General features: G+C 38.0%; 2 protein-coding genes across 4 annotated transcripts; both read right to left on the reverse strand.

Annotated features, from left to right (window-relative positions):
* Positions 1-52: 52 nt before the first annotated feature.
* On the reverse strand, positions 53-9069 carry LOC113693903 (ABC transporter G family member 22). Of its 3 annotated transcripts, none has more exons than XM_027212675.2 (11): positions 8933-9069; positions 7706-8117; positions 4971-5038; positions 4147-4382; positions 3463-3618; positions 3169-3352; positions 2522-2830; positions 1830-2120; positions 1072-1356; positions 875-982; positions 53-591 (listed from the first exon to the last, which is right to left on the reverse strand). In XM_027212675.2, the coding sequence occupies exons 2-11, from the start codon at positions 8112-8114 to the stop codon at positions 370-372; spliced, it is 2268 nt and encodes a 755-aa protein (XP_027068476.2). In that variant the 5' UTR covers positions 8115-8117; positions 8933-9069; the 3' UTR covers positions 53-369. The 3 variants fall into 3 exon arrangements, with proteins under 3 accessions (XP_027068476.2, XP_027068477.2, XP_027068475.2); XM_027212676.2 differs by having other exon boundaries at positions 1830-2117; positions 8882-9056; XM_027212674.2 differs by having other exon boundaries at positions 8882-9056.
* An 8219-nt stretch (positions 9070-17288) lies between these two features.
* On the reverse strand, positions 17289-22986 carry LOC140009390 (calcium-dependent protein kinase 20-like). Its single transcript, XM_072054709.1, has 7 exons — positions 21509-22986; positions 19809-19952; positions 19543-19695; positions 19129-19244; positions 18628-18795; positions 18192-18416; positions 17289-17860 (listed from the first exon to the last, which is right to left on the reverse strand). The coding sequence occupies exons 1-7, from the start codon at positions 22413-22415 to the stop codon at positions 17789-17791; spliced, it is 1785 nt and encodes a 594-aa protein (XP_071910810.1). The 5' UTR covers positions 22416-22986; the 3' UTR covers positions 17289-17788.
* Positions 22987-23014: the final 28 nt, after the last annotated feature.

The raw sequence follows: 23014 nt of genomic DNA on the forward strand, positions 1-23014 counted from the left end.
TTTTGATATTTGATGATTTCGTTCTATAGCAACGGATCATATTCTCGGATGATGCACAAAAACTTCAACGGGTGTTAAGATCTTGCTGCAAATACAACGAGGAAGATGAGTTCATATATCATACTAATATTTTGGAGACCTTGTCCTAGTGTCATTGACTCTTATCACGTCTAAGAAACTCGCTTCTCCCGTTTCCGAATTTCTGATACACTAAAGATTGACGACCTGCCTAGAGGTGAAAATTTAACAATCCTACCTTGGTTATCTTGACCAAGACTGACTTCACCAACTTTCATCTTGAGCTTTTAGCAGACAAACCTTTGTAAAAGAAAAGTCTGGCTGCTGTAGGGAGCTCATTCTTTTCAAGTCCTAAGTTCCAGGTTGCAGCTTCATCCTTCGTAAAGATACATAGGCTAAGAGTCTGTAGCCAACAACCATGGCTGCCAGCACACTTACTTCCTTGAAACCGCTGTCTATTCTTATCCCTTCAATTGTGTGACTTATGTGTTCATACTGCACCTTCAGAAGAAGCTTGTAGGTGTGATAGTTAAATGATAGATAACGGAGCCAAGATATGAATACTGGTACTTCCTGCAAAATGGAGAAATCCCCTTTTCATTACTCATTTAAACCCATAATTGGGAAGTAAAAATCCAGATCTTTTAATCAGGTATGGTTTCTGCTTTACAATTTTTCATTGAAATCAAACTGCCAATCTTCTGGATTACATGGATGTTGAGTTTAGTGTTACCCAAAAAAAAAAAGAGTCTCCACTACCGGTCAGCAGGACTTTGGGCTGGTTTTAAGTGGATACCCAAGTGCTGCATGTTTATACCATTAGTTTATGCAGTAATTGGAGGGAAAGCATGCTTACCTTAACAAAATAACCCCCAGCTAACATGAAGGTCATCACAGTAACAGAGGCCAGAGTTGTTGACTTCTTTAGATCCATCAATGTAGCCCCGATTGCTAATCCAAATCCCTTCCATTGAATAATCATTAAAGGTGAAGTGCAGTAGCTATGTCATTTTCGATAAAAAGTTGATATCATCAAATTCAGAATGGTCATACCTGAGCTGCTACAATGCACAGGAAAACTGTAACCACGGTGAGGAAAAAAGAACCAGCATTGAGCCTGAGACCTGCCATAAAATACACAACCAGAAGGAAAAGTACTGGCAGTAAAAGGTCAAGTGGAATGTCACTTGTCGTCCTGGCCACAAAATATGCACTTAGTCTATACATGTCAGCTGCTCGTTCCTTGCTCAGCATGGCTCTTTCTTGAGGAAATGTGAATATTGCAGTGAAAACTGGGAAAAATCCCCAGAAGACAGAAATGAAGAAGAGCAACCCAGCCTGCAAAGCCATATTAGGTTGAGAACCATATTCATTCCTGTTCTACAGAAAGAGCAACTTTCAAATTTGGTACATGACAGACTATCGATGATATCAGTAGCTTTAGCAAGTAGCCCCAATAAAGACTTTCTAGTTTCTTAAATATATTTGCTGAGTCTTTTATCTTTTGTTTTAAAACATCGTGGTAATAATGATCCACAGTTGTTAATTGACTGGTGAATATTAATCTCTTTGTTTATCTAATTAGCTTCCCCTCCCCCCCCCCCTAACAACAAAAAAACACCTCCGCCCTCTCCACGTATTTCTTTGCTGTGAGTGGTCATTGGGATCTGTTGAAGCTACGCCACTTTAAATAAGCCAAAGTGCAGTAAAACGAGAAACTGTTGAAGCTATGTTTGGATCGAAATTTCTAGTTTGCAATGGTGGCATTGCACATTAAGCAGCTTTCTGTATTCACAGAGAATAGTTAATACCTGATCTTGCAGTTCTTTGGGGTTGTCGCTACCAGACTGCCACCACAGCATTCCCAAGATAACAGCAGTTGCAAGAACTTGGGTGATTCTCAACCAGCTGAAATAGTCATGACGCCTTTCTTTGAGTCCTCTCCAGAATAGTATAGAGTACTGTTCAAACCAGCTGGCTCCCCATTCTCTCTTCTTGGAACATACTTGAGACTTAATTGCCTCATCAATTTGCAGAGGTACCAATAGTTTCTTCTTTTCATTTTCAGCTACTCGTGTCTCATAAGATTCCACAAGATACTGCTTTGACATGAGAAAATCATCACAAAATTTAGATTCTTTTGTTTCTTATGATTGTACAGGCATATATTTTGAAGCCCTGAGATGTTAGTAAAACTTATATCCAAGATAACCACGAACGGCAAAATTTGGGTTTTTTACTGTGAGATCAATGTTGATGTCCTGTCTGAACCATTTATTCTTTAGCCCTCAGATGTTAGTAAATTTTGGTTTCATTTATTCTTTAGCAACTTTCTGTTTAAACTATTTGACTTTTGCCTTTGTTTTCACTGAGAAAATTTATGACCTATATAAGTTTGATATATACTGCAAACTACAAAATAAGTTAAGACCTCCAGATTTCAATTCAAATGTATGTAAACCTAGTTAATCATATGCCAATAAAATTTTAAAAGTATCTTCACCTCATGCACAATAGTAGGAGATGGTCTTCCATTTCTAGTCTCTGTTTCTGAATTCCCCAATTGTACCCTGTCCTCCAATTCAGAAGGGACTGAAACATCATTTAAATTCCCATTTGCAAGATCTAGCAGGAACTCTGCGGGGTTCATTGCAATTAGTGGTGAGCATCCTACGGAGGAAAAGTAAACCATAGCTTCTGCTGCTTTTCCAAAGTAAAGTAAATTCCCTTTGCCTAGAAGAATCAGTTTGTCGAACTTGTGGAAAAGTCTGCTGGACGGCTGGTGGATTGTGGTGATCACTGTCTTACCAGCCTGCCAGAAAGTCGAAAACATCAGTCTAACATGTTTCCTGTTTCCTATAATTCTTGGCGATCATAATCCATCTTTGAGTTATCATTATGTTTGTTTGTTTTCTATTAAAAGTAATTTAATGAGGCACAATCAGAACGACAGGAAGCGTGCTATGAGTTTACCCTATCCCCAAATAGTTAATAAAGAATTGAAGCAGAATTAATGTCGTAGGTTTGTTGAACATAATTTGAGTGATCAATTTTGTCGCCCGTAAGGTAGGAATAACTCTACCCCATTTTATGCAAAATGAATTTGACCCGCAACAAAGGACGATAGAGAGGAATTTGATAGCAGCTTACCTCAGCTATATCCTGCAGAAGTTCAACAATCCTTAAAGCTGTGGTAGAATCCAAGCCAGAAGTGGGTTCATCGAGGAACAAAAGAGATGGGTTTATAATTATCTCATTTCCTATACAGACACGCTTCCTCTCTCCACCTGAAACTCCCCGGACAAAGGAGCCACCAATCATGGTGTCTTGGCACCTGTGCACATGATGTTCCTCGCAAGCTTAGCTTTCTCACTTCTAATCTGCTGGTTGAGTTAAAATCACCTGATACTTCCAGATGCAAGAGAGCGTAAAATTGAAAATTACCTCTCTAATCCAAGCTCATATATTACATCTACGGCGCGTTGTTCTTTTTGCTGTTTTGTCAGTATACTTGGCAATCTCAGCTGGGCTGCAAATGTTAATGTTTCTTTGACTGTAAGGTGCGGGAATAGCACGTCGTCTTGGGTCACAAATCCAATCCTGCCAAAAAATGAAATGTTATTCTACTGCATTCATTGACCAGTTGAATGTATATCATACCTGAAATTTGCTTTGACATTATCTTTGGAAAAAATGAAAATATGCAGCTGAATGTATATTTTGCAGCTTTGTGTAGGTTTTGATGGATAACCAGTTTGATTGACCAGTTCAACGAAATTTATCCTGATTGCGGTTCTCCTAGTCCTAGGTACTTCTTTACTCAACTGTGCTAGTTAAGGTTGATGCATTTGGAGTTCATACGTTTTCATTGTTAGCTATAGTTTGAATCTGGGTAATATGCAGATGGGACTTGCAGTTTCTTCTTAGTTTTCTCCTTTTGTGAGCAAATAATAAGATTTACACCAGACCTGTTGTTCATAAATTGAGAGATTAGGAATTGGCTTCATATGATCTGGAGGCATGTGCGATTATGTTGGTGCTTTTGAATAATCATTTCACATGACATGATTTGAGGGTACTTGTAGTTGAGTTCTGCAAAAATGTGAAACTTCTGAAAAAGAACTATACCTGCTTTTTAAGAACTTCGAGTACGGCTGGTCATTGTATGTAACTGAACCGCCTGTTGTTGCTCCCCTTAACCTGCCACCCAGCAGACTGAGCAGGGTAGTCTTTCCGCTTCCTGAAGGGCCCATCAGTGCCAGAACTTCACCGGGATTTACTGAACCGGTTATCCCGTTCAATATATCCTTCTCAATTGTTGACGTCACTCCTTTAATGACTATCTTGTATGATACATCGGTGAACTGCAGTTAGGAAGAAAAGTTCAGTATAAGCTGACGGACAAGAATTTTCTCTATTCTTTCTTCGTGTCGTGAAGTGTGCAGGTGGTGTGATTGTGGACACCAAGTTCATGAAACTTATCATAATGGCAATATAATAGTACAGTAATCGTGCACTGAAGCTGTACACTTAGCCTTCTACATGACTGAAAACTTACAGAATTCTGGTAGCAAAATGCTGGTGGCAAACTTGAAACAGCACTACAGACTCATTTAAACTAACTCGACCTTTTAGTTAAAACTTTTCCTTCATCTCCTATTCCTAAATTTGGGACCATTAGGTTATTATCTGGTTAATGGAAAGTCTTGTACAAAAAGCCATATGAAATGAGATTCTGTACAAGACTGAACCTGACATGCTAGCAATGGTCAAATGGGTCTCGGTGATCGTTACATAAATCTCCACCCCTGCCTGTCCAAATAGATAGTAGTATTCAATCAATCCAAGATGCAAGTAGAAAAGATGGGTGGTTCGACACCAGGCCATGCTCAAATTTGTGAATGAAATAGAGCAAAAATTTTGGAAGGATTCTGCATGGGGGAGCATTTCACCTTCAGATATATTGGCAAGGTGGGCTCTGTATGAATCTTCTTCTTACGGGTGCCTGCTTCAAGATCTTCTGCAAAAAAAAAAAAAAAAAACACAGATTTTTACAGGGCATAAGTTATATGCCAGCCATGTATAAATGGATGGGTGACAAACTTGCAAGCGGAAGTAGGCAAGTAGCACTGACATCATCAGATCATGCATTGATGCTAGAATTGCTATTCAGCTTATTTTCGTTTCCTGACGTTCTTTTTTCCAAGCTGTCCTGAAGAACTCTAGTAAGGCGTTTTTTATATTAGTCATTAGCATATAAATCATCTATGTAGTGAAATGCAGTAGTTTAATCTCATTCACTAGATAAACCTTGATCTTCTTGATTTTGTAATTCAGAGCAACCGCCCTCTAATTCATCTCATGCCAACTTTTTAAGCAACAGGGAAAAGCTAACCCTCCACCTAAGCTAGATGCAAAATATTAGCTACTGAATGGGTGATACAGCCGCCATTCCTTTGCTCTACCAACTTTTACTTCAGATGCACATTTGCGCAGCTTGTAGCATGGCAACCCCAAGTGCACACGGACAAGTTTCAATAGTACTATTACCATTGCTAAAGAACCTCAGCTACTTAATTGGTGGAACGGTTGCAAACTGTTTATAAGCTGACAATTGGTTCATAAAAAGTAAGATGCTTGCTTAATGCAGCCGAATACTGTCCATCACAGCTAATTCGACAAAAATAAAAGTATATATATCCCGCTTGACATATGTCCAGCGGTCGGTGGTCGTTTGACGAAAGTGAGGGTGCTGGACGGTGGTGCCGTTAAGAATTACTAAGATATAAGGGCCGGGAGAGCGGGAAGGAACGTCACCAGAGCAAGAAACATGTACATGCAGCTATACTTGTCACCTAAGGGGACACTCTGTCTACTTTTGCTGCTTCTGGTGCCGTGCCATACTGACAAAATTTTCCAACTTACGGAGAAATCGCTTTCATTTTGGTGTCATCCACGCTGTGACATTGGCAGAGCCACAATGTAGATGGAGTTAGGGTTGGACTTGGGAGTCCTCGAGGAGGACCATTTTGGACCCACCAGTAACCAGGCTCCCCTTATCTGGATACATTTTGACCTCAACAAGTGGCTCGCGGGTTGGGCAGTTGTGGAGTTTTCGGTAGTTTTGGGCCCCCCGAGTACTGGAAATGGACCACAAATGTTTGTCTTACCATCATTACTTTAGCGGATTATTTAGGACCACTAGAAATAAACAAAGCGACTGCCTCAATTCACGGCGGGGGGGAGGAATTAATTTCCGAAATAAAATCTATACCTATGTCACGAATAAAAGACGAATCATGAGTTTTATAAGTTGTTTAGTGGAAAAGCTCGTTCGTAATTTTATGAAAAACAATCATGAGATTGTTTTTTTTTTTTTTGTCTACACAGAGGTGTCCGGGTCAATCCTTACGGGGCCCGACTAATCCCCTGTGGGCCGGCCAATCATGAGGTTGTTTGGATTGAAAGTTTTTATATCAAAATATACTGTAACGATATGACGTATGTATAGTAAAAAAATGATTGAAACATGTATTAAAAGAATTTTTCTACAAAACTTACAATACAAACAAGTGTTAAGGTCCCGTTTGGATTGTTATTTTGTAAGAATTTTTGTAAAATAAAAAAATATTATAATGATTTAATCTGTGTAAAATGAAAAAAAAATATATTTACAAAAAAAAAAAGTGTAAAAATTTTGTTTAGAAAACTACGCTCCAACGGGTATTTAAAGAAACAACAAAGACGAAATAGTAGTAATAGCCTTTGAAACCTTTAGCTTTAAGTTAACCAAAGGCTCCGATCTCCCACCAGTTTCTTACATTGCGAAGGTCGTTTTACCCCCAAAAAGTTGGGCATAGCCTTTTGTGTATTCATTTAAATCATGTATGGTGGATGGGGACTTTTACTCCGAACGGCTGAAAAGCATAGCCCAAAGATAAAAATTAAAAACAGGTTAATTAACATCAGAGAAAAGACCTTTAACGTTTTCCTCTTCTAAATGTTGTTGTATCCTCTATCGCAGCTCCTCAACAAATGGAGGCACTATTAATGTCGGCTGTTTGTCAGCAATCTTCCACTTACAATGACGTGCCCTCGCCAAAAGGGAAATCTCCATATTTCCAAATTCATGATTTCCGACGCCATCCACTTTGAACCCAAATTTATCTGTTTAGCTTTTTCTGGCAAAATAGGAGTGAGGAAACAGGATACCAATTGTGGCATAAAATCCCTATCAAGAACGACCTCAATCCATTTGCATTTTACACAGGTCTTACGAGGGATGGACGACCTTCCTCTTAAACTCGACATCTAAGAATAATCAGTCAAGTATTTCGTAAATAGTAGTCTTACCCCATATATTGGAGCGTGAGATATACATTAGAACGATTAATTCTTTATGAAAAAATTTGAACGCTTTTCGGATATGAAACTATCTTAATTAAAAGAAATTGGATATCACATGAGAGATTAAAGGCAATCTTCACAACATTATAAAAAAAAAAAAAAAGGCACAAATTAAATCAAAGACGAATTCTACGCAACAGCAGAAGAATGCTCAAAAAAGAAAGCAAGAAAAAAAAACTCATGTGATTAAATTGTAAAACACTAAACGCTTAGGAGAATATCACAACGTAAAGCAGAAATAATAAATGAAGAATTATCCAGAACCATAATAAAGACTTACGAATATCATCATCGTTGAAAGGTTTAGTATCGGCGATCTCATCGGGAGGCATGGTGAAGCCGGTGAAGGAAAAGGACAAGCCTAAGCTGGCACTGGAGGCTCGGCTCAAAGCCGCACCGCTGCTGACGTCATCCAAGTCGAATTTCATCTGAGCACTGCTCCATTTCCTAATGTGAGCATTCTTACCAGTGCTACCCCCGCTCCGCCCTGGCGACGGCATTGCCAGCCTTTTGCTCGACTTCCTCGAGAGGGTGCCCGTGCCAGTGCCACCGTTCTCCACTGCTGCTCCAGCCGCCGCCGTCTCGCTGGAGGAATGAGTTGGAGACTTCATTATTGTGGCCATCGTCTCTGCCAGTTGATCGGACCTTGTCCTCAGTAGACTTGTCGAGTTTGTTTTCTGATCGGCCATGATCTGTTGCATTATTAGCAAAGAGGTTTTTAACCGAATTAACTTTAATTAGTATATATATATATATAATTAGACGGAATTTTGAGCCACAGGTTTTAGTTCCATCTGCTGCGCTCGATCTCTGGATCGAACATGTTAAAAAAGAAATTTGAAAAAGGGATGAGAAATTTACAATTTCCAAGAAAAGGGCAAAAATAATGTGCATTAGAATGCAAAGCGCCTAGGGAGCAGGCAAATATTAAACCTAATTAGAGGCTCGGACATGCTATGACAAGGGTTTTATTGCCCAAACCCAACTTAAGATGCAGAAGAGAAAGAGATTATTCCCAGCTGCTCTATTCATTTTCTTTCTTGAAAGAACCTTGAAATTGTTGGCAAAAAAAAAAAAAAAAAGAAACTCTTGACCTCATAGGAGAGAGTTGGGAGAAGTGCACCAGGTTATCATCTGCCTACCAAAAGGAAAACTCTGAAGGAAGTGCACAAATTTTTCCAAAAGGAGGAAGATAAAATTTCATGTAACTCTACTTATAAACATTCCCGCCGGGAAAGGGGGGGGGGATTTGGGGGAACATGTAAAGTAAAGTTCGTTTTAGCAGAAAATGGATTTTTGAAGTAGATATACAATGCAAAATTGAGTTCGTAGGTCCATGCAGTGGTGATGAGAGGAAGATCTGAGAGAGGTAGAGATGCCCGTGGAGGAGCGAGTCTTGAAATGGAGTTGGATACAAAAATGATGATCTGAACGGAGAGGAGATGGAGTAGATTACCTTTAGACGAAGGTGTCAGGGCAGGAAGGTATGCAGTTGAATTAACTATACCTTGTCAGGCTGAAACAACCGTTAGCCAGATGCGTGTGGAATGTTTCCTATTATATAGGAGGAGGAGTAAGGCCAACGGGCAGTATTTCACTGTTTCTCTCGCAGTCTCAAAGTCTTGGCCGGTAACAACATCTCTTGTGGTACAAGCTGCGGCTGTTCTCCTTTTATATCGTGAGATTAAGAGAGTCAACCAATTTACACTTTTGCCCATACAGCTGTTAGTTACTAGCCTACTAGTGTTTCAATCATTACTTTGCCAAAAGATTTAAGATTAATTTATTTTTTGGACCCTTAACCTGTAGAGGTCTTCCAACTTTACTTTTTAAATTTCAATTTTAGCTAATTTACATCCTCAGCTATAATATCCGTCCTATTTCACTCCTCTCGTTGATCAAATCGATTAGAGATATATGTGTGTGTGTGTGTGTGTGAGAGAGAGAGAGAGAGAAGCTATTTTGATTAGAGTTGTTTCTCACTTCTACGTAGCATGCCTAATTGAAGAGGATTGATGGATTATAAGTCAATAGAATTTTACTCATATTGAATCCTGTTTAGATTATATTATCTGCTTAAGAATATCTCTAATTTTTACAATAACTTCAAAAAAAACTAATTTTATGTTAATGACATCTGCTTTCCATCAATTATTACATAGAACTATAGTAAAAAAATTTTCAAATCACAATTATTGAAATCTTATATATTTCATAAATTATTTCTTTTCACCACCATGTAGTTGATTAGTATTCAAATTGTTCATCATCTTTTCCCTTATTGTTATTATCTTATATAATACGAAATTTAAAAATTCATCTCTATCAACTAAAATTTCTCATTTTTTCTTTTAATATATACTTAACAACCGTTTTTTTTTCAGTTGAAATCCTATCTCAACGAGAAAATATCAACTTTCCTTCTTTGTGTTCGCTTGCTAAAATTTGTGCATGTTAATTCTAGAATTTGTACATGTATATATTATTGGTGATTCAGTATTTTGTAAGTATTATAGTTTTGATTAAATAGCTATCATGGTTTACCGTAGCACTTATTTGACCAATTTATTTGTTATAATTCCATATATTTTGTGAAAATTTAAGATTGTTACATTGTCTCTACGCATCCAATTTTTTCTTATTTTAGTATAAATGTAGGGGAACATAAAGAAGGAAGTTTAAAAGAGGTCGAATCAGATCAAAATTTTCTATGCATTTGATGACTTTGTTTGTTTTAACGTTTTGTGGTGTTATGCAGGAAAATTTTCATGTTGCCGAGTAGTTATCTACTCTATGTATCTTTTATAGTTTAAGTTAATGTTCGCGCGAGAAAACTAAAATTTGTATTCTTATGAATTTGTCTCATATTAGTCTATGATGTAAAAAGTTAATCTTTGATTTTTCTCTTATGTTCCTCCAGATTGCAGGAGTAGGAGTGGCTTACAAGGATCATTAATCACAGAGAACATAAAATTTCAAAATCATGGAAAGAAGTAGGGGTGTTTTATAAATTTTTCTCATATTATGCTATGATGTAAAAAGTTAATCTTTGAGTCTTCTCTTATGCTCATTCAAATTGCAAGAGTAGGAGTGGTTTTTTTATAGGGATCATGAATCGTAAAATTTCAAAATCATGAAGTGAAGTAAGGGTGGTTTACTGGGATCGTGAATTGTAGAGGACAAAAAATTCTAAAACCATGAAGTTCATCTTTGGCAAAGGACATACAATTTCCGAAATTCAAATACGTGACCTCGCCGTTTATCAAATATTCAACTAAACATCAATTCAGAAAGGATCTCATTAAATATCATCATTCAGGCTTTCATTTAGCATTTTTAAGATCACATGAACAATATTGTTTGTTCTTACACTTCCTCTCTCTTCCACCAATACCATTTTTATCCATATGAATTAAATTAGTGTAAAACAGATAATTAATTAAATTTTTCCATATTGTTTCTTCACAGATTCATATTCAGAACTCGTATAGCTTAATGTGAAACATTTTCAAAATTATTTGGATAATAGATTATTTGGGATAATTTTTTATTTTGAAAAAAAACTATAACACATTTTTTATGTAATGTACGCGGAGGTTAAAAAATGTGTCGACGATCGAAACAGATAATACTGTGCAAATAATTTACGATCCAAACGAACCCAATTAATTTTCTTTAAGTGATATGATTAAATCTATATTTGGAGGCCGGTTCGCATAGCTCCACATTCGTACAATACAACACCATTGCATACTGAAAACTACTTGACATGTTAAACAGATGTGATAATATTCAAGATGAACCAAGGCAAGCATCAATCATCATGCACATCACATTCGCTGAAAGCCAATTAGTCATCAGCACGGTACACGTGTTCGGACGCATTTGCTGTTCCTTCTTTTTTTTGGGTGTGGAAACTTTGCGAAGGACGCCCGCTCATGGACTCCAATCAACTTTGAGTTACTACGAGGCAAATTCGCGATGAATTCAGCTTTTAGCATTAATGGTCAGTTAACCTCATCCGGCTCAGCAATACCGCCTTCTTTATTAATTATCAAAATCGTGGACCGCGACCCATGACGGGAAAACAAATTGCAAGACAAAAATTAAGAGGAGGTCCTTTCTCCGCGGCTTCTTTTGCCCATTAAAGGTGAGGCCGTCGTTTGATCTCAGCCTCTCAGGTTACCTCTGCACTAGGGCACCCATCCAAGTTTGGAGCTTTGCACTCTCACACGTACTTGTCCTTCTGTCCGGATTTCCACTCGGTTTTTTTTTTTTTTTTTTGGTTTGCAAGTATTCCATTCCGTAAGGCCGTAACGAGGTACTAGCAAGCTAGCCAGCAGCCATCATAATGCAGCAAAAACATAATCATTTCTTGTGAATATCTCTCCCTCCCTCTCCCCCTCTTTTTTTTTTTTTTTATTTGGGGTTTCATCACAATTTCATCATGATTGTCGTCATCATAATTGCCACTTTAATTCTCTCTCTGAAATTGTTATCACTATTTGGCTTAACAAGTACTACTTGATCTTTCTTTTGTTCTCAATGTCGTAAAAAATTTGCACCTGCTAGTTTGAGAAAAAGGTTAACGGGAGTGTTTGGATAGTGTATTATTTGAAATATTATTTGAAATAATTACTGTAGCACTTTTTGTGATGTGATGTATGTGAGATAAAAATGTTGTTGGAAATATAAAAAGATAGGTTGAAAAATGTGTCTATGATGCAAGCGAAATATTATTTGGTTAATTTGCAGTCTCAGCCATCCTGTTTTTGACAGAACAAAGAAAAGAGAAATGTTTGTACAGCTTGCCAGCTAAACTTCCTAAAAACAATAATGTATAACTCGTGGGTTACCATTTAAGCTTGTGGAGAGTAATTGTTATATTCAAGTCTAAAGTGATGGGGGAATAAGCCACCTTTCTGAAATTAGGTAAAGCTCTGGTGCCCTCTCCAATCATACATTCTTTGTTGTACCAAGAAGAACTCTTTCAAGGACGTAAGATCACTTAACTGCACTAATATCGTACGTCTGCAGATTTGCCAACTCAAGCTTTCCATTTACAATTTGTTAACTAAACAAACAGGGGTTTTCTCTCTTGTTTTTCCTTAAAAACCGTATTCAAACCTGCTGATTAGTCAAGTTTATTTTTTTGTCGTTAGTTAGTGTAGATTTATTGACTGAGATGATCTTTTCTATTTAAAAAAAATCAGGCCGAAGTTTTGCAACGTAGGCACGTCCAAGTTCCAATTGACTACACTAAACTGGTCTTCGTTATAGCGAAAGAAGCGACTTCAATTCCTCAGCAGTCAGCATCTTGAAAACTTGGACTACGAACGAACCGATATCGAGCCATGGAGCTCTAATGCGTACGCAACCGTGCATGCATAAATGAATCCATGAATCATGATATGATCATTGCAGAGTTAAATTTCATACAGGTTAAAGAAAATTATAAGCAAGGACTTAACCCTTGACGGAGACTGGTCTTTATAAAATGGGTGGCTATTAGCTGTCTGGGAATCAAGATTAGAACCAGCACGGAGGGCCGGAGTGGCCCCAAAAGGACATTTTTGGTGGGTATGCGGATTGACAAAGCTTCCAGTTGCTATCTTTGCCTGGCGGGCTGCCTGGCGACGCCAGATCCTCAAACGTTGACACCTGTCGTACCAAGTCATTTTTTTCCACAACCCCTGTAATTAATAATTTTTTCCTCGGCAAAATTCCATAAAAAGCAAAAGAAATTCATTTTTTTTATTATTTTTGGGGAAAACAAATCCAAGTTTGTTACCCGTTTGCCAACATTGATCTGTTCTCAAGTTCTACTTTAAACCAATATTTTTAAAATCGGATCAAAGAGTGAACCGAAAAACATTCCGATTCGATTCCGGTTTAAAGGTTTAATAATTTTTTATTCATTTTAGTATCAAGAATTTTGAATAAAACTAAAATATTTTATTTTTAAAAATAAATACTTAATTAAAATCCATTGAACCTCCCAATTTTTACCGGTTCAACGGGTTCTTGATCGGTTCAATTAATTCTTTGATTTTTAATTGAATTGGACATGAGGCATGGCCGGTTCGCGGTTCAACTGGTTAATCCGGTCCGATCTGATTTTCAAAACGTTGATTTAAACACTACACTCACTGACAAAGCGCGAGATTGTTACTATATTACTAAGCACGGGATTTGTTAAATATTTGTCTTTCTGCCAGAGTTACTCCAACCGGTGTATCATCAATTTTAGAGAGTTTCATATGAATCCAGAATAAAGGTATTCGGAGGATGTGTCTTTGTTTTAATTTTCTTTTCACCTTCCTAGAAGGCGGCTTGACGAGTAAAGAGTGCTTGAAAGAATTAGTAAAAAGAAAAAATATATATATAGGCAGATGAAAAAAATTCATTTGGATTACTATTTTTAAAAGTTTTTGTAAAAAAATCTATTGTAATAATTTGATGTATGTGAAATAAAAAAGTAAAAACTTTTCTACAGAACATCACAATCAAAACAAGGCAGTATTTCATGCATACATATATTGACTTGGCGAGGCTGAGAATTAAATACTGCAATACTTCGGTGTTGCAACTATAAGCACCCCTACAAGAGTGACATTAAATTGAACTATTCAAATTATTGGTTGAAGAACAAAAGAGAATGTCGGAAATTGTGACTCAGAATAAGGCTTTGTAGACTGCCTATCTAATGAACATCTATTGCTGCGTGATCCAACAACGTCTTTAAGTTTATGTGAGTATTAGTGAATCTCAAATAGTCCAAAAAAAAAAAAAAAAACAAGCCACAGCACGCATACTAGGTGACTAAATCAGTATTACTTCTCTCCTTTACATTCTTGGATAATAGCACCAGCATTATAGGCGTAGAACAAAAGAAAGCAAACACCTTTGTTCAACATGCACGGGTAGCTTATGCTGTTGTAAAATAGTCTGAAATCTGCATCGGGCGAGAGTCAAAGGATATATATGGGCAACCGATTCCACGTACCTTCACTGCCACCTTTTGGTTTTTATGCGAAAGGGATTATACACGTACCATGCTGCATTGCCTGTTCTTGTTCAATTAGAATGACAAATTATTTTGTACTACCGGATCAACACATTGATCATAACCACAATACTTTGTAGTCTGCATATGTATAATATGTCAAGTATTACAATATGGCACAAATATTTAATCCAACACTCTCCTACGTGCTGAGACAGCGGCTAACTCAAAAATCCCACAAGCAAGAAAAAATGTAAGTGAATAAGTGCCTTCTCTTTTTTTTCTTTTTCCGTTTTTTGGGCGTGGGGAATAATTTCAACGTGCCCTATTCGCATTGGCAATATTGGGTATGCAGTTCTTGAAAATTCAGAAAACCAAATTTGGCATATAAATATCTGATGAAAAATATGGACCTGGATCCCACCAGGGGCTTGGGTCCGTCCAAGGCTTTAGTTTAATGCATGGACGAAGCTGAGCAAGACAAACATATATCTAGCTAGCTGCCACTCCCCCTTTCCGTGAAAAGTGATAGCGCAATTTACTTACTGACAGGCTGAGTCTAATGGGCGGTGCCGTCCGATGGACTGGTTGAGGCACGTGACAAGGACGGCACTGCACGGTGGCTAGTGGGTCTACGGTGGTGGACGCACTTTGAAGAAAAAGCTGAATTTGGTATTATTTTGTGCGGAGCAATTCGGGACGAATTGGCGCTACAACCGGTGAGATTAGAGGCCACGTGTAGAACATGACACTTTAGGTCTGCACCCTCCAGGACACAGCTCACATGACGACGACTATGCTTTTTCTGGGATTGACATCTGGAATCTGCATCAATTTCTCTCCTCCTGAAGCTTCCACGTCACTTACAAGATCACTTGTCTCCTCCTGCAGCTTCCACGTCACTTACAAGATCACGTATCTCTGATGGGGATTGGACCATCGATCAACCTTTCTTTACAGTAGTTAGTGTGTCGATATGGATATATGTATTTTAGGGGGACCCCCAATCAAGTGATGGAAAATGACACCAGAAGCGTCACAGATTTTACTCTGTCAATTTGGTTAAGATTAGCCCAATCTATTGCTTTGGAATAGCTCAACAACGCCCTCAAATTAGGAAGATTCTAGACTCTATATTTTACAAGAAAAGAAAAAAATACGGAGGATTTAAAAGTCAAACTCTTGATTAATAATTCTATTAGTTAAGTTGATTTTTAAAATATTTGAGAAGTTACAATTTACTGTCGAAAATGTTATAATTAGTGGCTCATTGAACCACGAAGAACTGCATTGCTCATGTTCATCCATATATTTTACTTTCAAAATAACCTAGCTAAGAGAGAGGGAGAGGGAGAGGGAGAGGGAGAGTAGATCTCTCAATTAAAGCCACTTGCAAAATGCATCAACACCAATGGTATTGGTGGACCTTTTTTTTTTATAAAAAAAAAAAAAAAAAAAATCAATCAAGTGCATTTCTACTATATGATCGATGTCAAGCAGACAAGACGATCCGCAAGATTTGCATCTCTCCGTAGGCCGGTCCCAATAGTTGTACCATGACATGCATTGTTAGGCCAATTACAAGTCCCGAACCGACATATAAAGATAATAGTATCCGGCAATAGATATTTCCATCCACCATTGTTAACTTAGGCACTTCATCGTGGAATTTTTGAAGATGAGAAGGAAGCAGCTATTTGAGTTGTCATGATGAAAGCACACACACAACACACAGTGAAATGCATGGTGCGTCTGAAAAAGTTGTGAAGCATATTATGTGGTCTGGTCTGTCACGGGATAAAGCAATCCAGGGAAAAAAAAAAAAGGGCTTATTTAGCAATAGCTCATCCTCATCTTCTCCTGCCCCCGTCTCTTTCAGTCTCTGTTCTAACGGATATAACCATAACAGAATTGAGAAATGGTCCATATATGTAATGCGGGAAGAAAGTGAAATAAATAATTTTGGAGATTTCACACAATTTTACCTTGTACGTCTTCTTCAGAAAGGTATCGACAACGAAGGATGAAATTATTATTATTTTTTTTTTATTTTTGAAAAAATGGTTTTGGAAATTGATGAGATGGCGGTGTTAGGTTAGGTGTCATGTGCAGCTGAAGTGGTATCATGTGATGGATGAAAAGGTCTGCTTTGTTCATATATAATTGCAGTGAGAGGAGGCCAAAAAGTACCCTATCCGTAACAAAAATCTGCTCCTGCTCTTTGTGTCTGGAATTTAAACCGTAACATACATCAATTCCTTCTCAGACTCAGGGTAGATATTTGACACGCTACTGTTTCAGTCTTCCACGTGTCCCCCCCCCCAAAAAAGAAAAAAAGAAAAAAGGGGTAAATGTTTACCATGGTGCTTATCCTCTAGTAACTAGAATCATTTTCACATCAATTAATGAGGTTCAGCAGTCCGATAGCACCTTTCTTACGATCGAAATTGCGGTATGATAAATAGTAGCAATTAAGAAGGAAAGGAAAAAGTTGTCTTTCTTTTTCTTCTTGAGGATTAACTTCATATAAGAGTATTATTGAAGGTCAACATGGTAGAACTCATAATTAAGAAGAAAAAGGATCCAGTGAGATGTCTCACAATGAGTCAGTAGCATACATGTAATCTGCAGTTTTAATCTCTCTTTTTTTTTTTTTTTACATATAAAAAACACCGCAAGTAAAATTTAAAAAAGAAAAAAAAAAAAAACTGCCTGGAAAGCACCGAGACATGAGGAGGCATACCTGCCAGACGCCTGTAGTGTAGTGTACAAGCAAGTCGGTCCATCCAATGGCAATGGATAGTAAGGCGAGAGAAAGATGGATGGAGGAGACTCATGAATATATTCATATCTCATCTTTCTCAAACTCTCATGTTATAGTCATTCATTCAGAATATTTAATGATGCGTGCCAATCTACACGACTAGACCAACATGATTGATTCTCTAACCATCATCATCAGCATGCTTGATGCTCCTCCTCCACGAGTTTGCACCCTCAATTAAACACACACACACACACACACACACACACACACACAAAGCCCAAGCAGAAGAAGCATGACAAGATTACAAGCTGTTATATCTAGTGCACAATAACAACACAGGAACTAATTAAACAAGACTGGCTACTGGCTAGGATATGATTATTTTCACAAAAAAAAACTTACTCCTCCTCACTCTCCAAAGCTCCGCTAAACTTTACAAACACAATGGAGTTAGATTTTTGTCTGTTCACGTGTACATGTGAACATGCTTGCTGGCACAGATAACACACATACTTAACTATTGGAAGCGATGCATTTAAACTCCATGTACTACAATTTCTAAAAGCACGTATTGCTTACACTTTTCTTTTTTATGATCCTGCTCTTCCAAAACCGGTGTCTTGCATCATCGCCGCAAATTCATTGTAATCAATTCGCCCATCCTGGGAAGAAAAAGAGGGTTAAAAAGCAACACAAAATATATAAGAAAATATCAACGATGTAAAATTTGAAGAAACTATTGGATGCATGGCACGTAATCCGAATTTAAATATGAAATCCAAAATTTGCATATCGTGTATCGTGTATCCAACCGTAATAGTGTATATACTGTCAGTCAGTCAGTGTATATAAGATTTACTCGTAATATTTTCCTTGGTTCCAAAATAATAGTTACTGTCTACGGCTAGTAACGTATACGATATGCACATGTCAACACACACACACACACATCGCAGCATATAATCTGCCATTGGACAAGGATGCATGCCATACATTATCCTTGTCAACTTCATGGATAATTTCGTCAAGGTGAACGTCTCCCATTCCGAACTTCTCACAAGCCTGTTGGAGCTCATCTTTTGTAATGTACCCGCTTCCATCTTTGTCAAAATATGAAAAGGCTGCATACATGTGATCCTCCTTCTGGATCTTGTTCAGATGGAGCATTGCTGCTACGAATTCCCCATAATCTATGGTACCACTATTGTCAACATCTGCCTGCACGGTCCAAATAAACACTGCATTTTAGTAAAATCACGGCCAGAAATGCTTGCTTCCTTGTTTATTGCTCTAGAAGCTCAATAAGGATAGCCTTAAGTTAGTTAATTTGGAAAACAGCGAAGTTCAAAAAGAAAAAAGACATTAGAATACTACTATGTCAAAATTCTAAAAGAAAAAAAAAAAAAGCTTTTGAACTGCTTGTACTTACAGCTCGCATCAGGGATATTATTTCTGAATCCCGAAGATTAGCCCCCACTCTTTCCAAACCATTCTTGAGCTCCTCCAATGTAATTTGTCCACTATTATCCACGTCTATCATTTTGAACATTTGTTTGAGTCCTGCAATTTCCTCTTCAGACAGACTTTCAGCAATGACCTGATAGACAAGATTTGTAAGCCAGAGCACCAAATTTTAGCACGATTGATTCAAAGCATTGTGCATGTTTACCAAACTATTGGATCCTGGTTTTGATCAGTCGGAAATATTTGGAGTGATTGACCAAAACGCCATGCAAATAGTGAGTCATTACCAAGGAATAAAAGAGACAGGTTACTAAAAGATGTCCAGTGATCTCTATACTCTGTCCCACCGACTTAACGCTGTACTCCGAGCATCCGGTGGAAACAAGTCAATGCTAGTATAATTTTGCTGAGGTTCATAGTGTTCCTCAAACACCCATGTTTAAAAAGGATTAAAAGAAGAACTTACCCTAATAGCTATCTTCTTGAGTTTGTTCATTGCAGAAAATTGTTTCAGCCGACTTAGAACAGCAGAATCAAGAGGCTTATCGGGAGCTATACCGCCAACTCGGACCCATGGGTGGCCTGCAAAAAGGAAATGCATTCTTTTCATGCAAAATCCGAGTTGAGTTAAATGGGCCAATATTTAGAGCCACTTTCTTTTTCTGAAATTCTCTATTCAGTTTCTAAATCGTAGTTGGATATCAAACACGCTACTGGGTATTTTGAGTGCGTGCCAGTTTCCTTTTTCTTCTTTTCTTTTAATTGTGGATCTTATTGAAATATGAGGAAAGACGTTCGAATGGAAATGTCGGGTGAACGAGACATATAGTTTGAGGTCTAGAGTTTAAAAAGATCGAGCTCTTTAGCACCGGAGACTCACTTAGAACTTCGTGTGCTTTAAGCCGCTTTTTTGGGTCTCTTACAAGCATTTTTCTCACAAGGTCCTTCGCACTTTCTGATATGGAAGGCCAAGGTTCTGAAGCAAAGTCAAGTTCGCCTTTTAAGACCTGCTCAAATATGCCTTGCTCCGTTTCTGATCCAACATATAAATTTCAGGATTAGAAAAAAAAAATGAAAAGTTTAAGAGAAGAAGTCAGGTAAACAATGGAGTGAACATGAGAACAGGTTCAGAAACGAAGTAGTCACCATCCCAGAAAGGCGGTACCCCACTTAGCAATATATAGATGATGACTCCAGCACTCCAAACATCACATTCTGGACCGTAATTCTTCCGCAATACTTCAGGAGCAACATAATAAGGGCTTCCAACCACATCATAAAATGTATCACCTGTATAGATAAGACTTGGTGTTCTTCAACAAACCAGAAGAGGAAAAGTGGCCTAACAATATGTGCGTTCAGGCAAGATTGTGTAATGTTAATGCAACAATAAAAGTGCTTAAATAACAACAAAGTGACGCAAACGTAAATGAAGTAGACTGATTAAAATAACCACAAAGTTGAACTTTGGACAAACTTTTCATAGTTTACAAGGGCACGTACAAGGAAGACACGGATTGTTATTAATTTGAATCATCTTTTGTGGAGTAATTGAAAGGGGTTAAAAGAAGGTTTTGTATGACACCAGGACCATTCTTATTCCTGCTGCATTGCGATTGAGTAGAAAACAATACAAGTTCCACTTCATCTATTGAATTGATTGAGGTCCTGCTATTTATTTCTGTAGGTGGAATTGGAAAGGTTAAAAAGAAGAGGGTCGTCGTAGGCTATCTGGTTGTATTTCGGTTCAAATAATTACCGTTTCTCACAAACTACACTTCATAGCCACCATGTAAATAAAAGGCCATCACCAGAAGTACCATTCGAGCATCTAATTCAAAGCACCCAGAGTATGTATACCTTTCAGCAAATGACACGGGAAGCAAAATTTTATTTTCTTTCCTATTTGTTTAAGGACAGTAAAAAAAATTTTTCCCCGAAAGTTTTCAAACTGGATGGGATCACACTAATTTGTTTTGCTAGTTCAGCAAAGTCAGATCAGCATCACATAACATTCATATCTGATAACATCAGATAACTTTGTTGTCTAAGTGTTGGGCTTCCCATTGGGTATGCATCAGATAACACTTTAAGATGTGAGTAAATTATGTACAAGTTTTCCAAGAAAATTCAGAAAGCCGATGATGATTAGGCTTGACACTGATGGCCTAAAGTTCTATCCTACATACTTCTGGCCATGATAGTGTTGTAACTCTGGAAAGAAACAAGTTTTAGGAGCTTATGATCTACCTATGAGATGAACATGGAAGCAGCAATCCCCCAACAGGAAGGAATCAGAATCCAAGTATAATTAGCCAAAGAAGAATCTATTCTGACAGTCATTAAAACTTTCGTCTTAAAAGAAGTTCTGTAATGTAGTAAAACAACAGGTGGGGCAGAAAAAATAACACAGGAGTGATCTCCAAGGTAGTAGTTACAGAGATGTACAGATGAGGGAGGAAATCACTGTCAAGCTATTGCTTTGCCGGAGCCTTGGTAGTAACTAGCCCAGCACTCATAAAGTGGCTTGCTTAGGAGCAAGATCCAGGTTGAGGCCTTGGAAGCATTAGGTATGGTTTTTCTGAGCATGTAAACAATTGGCATTGGGACTTCTTGTTTTTTGCTAGTCTACAACACTAAATAGAAATTCCAATTGTAATAGTCGCAGAGCCTTGTCTTTGTATCATACCTAAGGTCAACTAAAGTAGTTCTAACTTAACCGGTAATTCTAAAACAACCTTCTTCAAAGATGCTTGAGCCAGATTTTCCGCACATAATCCTTCAAAATTTCATTGTTAAGGTAATCAACTATGAAATTGAAGAGGAAAATGCAAGCAGGAAATTACCTGGTTTGAAGAACATTGAGAGCCCAAAATCAATGGTCTTAAGTGGCGAATCCTCTTCCTCATTGACAAAAAGAAAATTTTCAGGCTTCAAGTCTCTATGCATAACACCTAAGGAGTGGCACGCTTCCACAACACCAACAATGATCCTTGCAAGCTCAGCAGCCTTCCTCTCTGTATAATGCCCCCTCTGTATTATTCTGTCAAAAAGCTCCCCACCTGAACAAAGCTCCATGATAACATGGACAGCAATGGCGTCCTCATAAGCTCCCACTATAGATATCACATTGGGGTGCCCCGCCAAATGGTGCATTATCTGAATTTCTCTCCTCACATCCTCCACATCCTCCTCCGTAGTCAGCTTCCTCTTGGCAATAGTTTTACAAGCGTATTCCTTTCCTGAGTCCTTCTCCACACATAAAAATGTGGTGCCAAACTGCCCTTGTCCTAATTTCCTCCCTAAACTATAAATCTCCTTCAAATTCCCTGTTTTTCGTCCTAGCACTGATTCAACTTGAAGCCCTACGCTTGAAACTCTCTTGAAATGAGCAGGCTTCTGTTTGGGAGCCTCAGCAGCAGGCTTGTTACTACTAGTATCAACATTATTAGTCTTATTATTCTGGCCTCCCACGTCTGCTTCTGCCTGCTTCTGTGGCTCCTCGCTGTCTATCTTCACCGGTGCAGGCGGAACACTCCGGATATCAGATGCATTAGATTCAAACTCTGACTTTTTGGAAGTTGATCCCACTGAATTTTCATTTTCTTTGTTGCTTTTACCGGAATTCTTGCTACTTTTTTCTTGTTCTGGGGGTGGCAGAGTTCCCTGTTGCCGATTTTTCCAGACCGCGGCTGTAACAGATTGCAAGAAGCCATTGTTCCCCAAATTGGGTCCTACGCATGTATTCCCCATTAGATTTGTGCCCGTAAATTCTATCTCTCCTGAATCTCACTATGATATGAACATATCCTTCTTGATCCCATTAAAAGTTCTGTGGCTAAAATGTGAAAAAAAAAAGGCTTTGCGGAAAGATCAATTCAATCTTCAAGAAAGCCTGAAAACACCCAAAATTCTGATCCTTCCTTAAAAGCAAGCAAGCTCAATATACTCCAAGATTTTGATGATTTGATGCCCTAATATCAACCAATTTGAGGGACAGAGAAACCCCTAAACACAGACTTGAGGATGTCAAACAATGGTAAAGCTAGAACACAGTAATTTCTTCAAGGAAGATATATGCAAACAACGTATCAAAACGGGCATGAAGACGAAATGAAAAAACTGTGGAGGCAAAACTCAAGAAACACGACGAATAAACAGAGTTAGTTGGCGAGTTGACTCGGAGGAGAAGATGTATGGATCGGTTGGTGTTGGAATCTAAAGTGCGTTTTGCAGACGAAAATGGAGGAGATCAAACATCATTTTCTAATTTAAGCCTCCCCTTTTTTGCACACTTTTTTTTTTTCTCTCCACACTTTCTCACGCACCATTTCCAAGTGGTGTGCTGGAAA

Source organism: Coffea arabica, chromosome 6e (assembly GCF_036785885.1).
Source record: "Coffea arabica cultivar ET-39 chromosome 6e, Coffea Arabica ET-39 HiFi, whole genome shotgun sequence".
NCBI lineage: Eukaryota > Viridiplantae > Streptophyta > Magnoliopsida > Gentianales > Rubiaceae > Coffea > Coffea arabica.

Excerpts from the sequence above, each read along its gene's own strand:
- LOC140009390 (XM_072054709.1), bottom strand. The coding sequence starts at position 22,415 with ATGGGGAATACATGCGTAGGACCCAATTTGGGGAACAATGGCTTCTTG. Across the intron at positions 19,245-19,542 it reads TAAAGCACACGAAGTTCTAA|GCCACCCATGGGTCCGAGTT; the intron begins GTGAGTCTCCGG and ends TCCTTTTTGCAG. Across the intron at positions 17,861-18,191 it reads ATGAAGTTGACAAGGATAAT|GATGGGCGAATTGATTACAA; the intron begins GTATGGCATGCA and ends TTTTCTTCCCAG.
- LOC113693903 (XM_027212675.2), bottom strand. The coding sequence starts at position 8,114 with ATGGCCGATCAGAAAACAAACTCGACAAGTCTACTGAGGACAAGGTCC. Across the intron at positions 5,039-7,705 it reads TTTCAACGATGATGATATTC|AAGATCTTGAAGCAGGCACC; the intron begins GTAAGTCTTTAT and ends TTTTTTTTGCAG. Across the intron at positions 1,357-1,829 it reads CCAAAGAACTGCAAGATCAG|GCTGGGTTGCTCTTCTTCAT; the intron begins GTATTAACTATT and ends ATGGCTTTGCAG.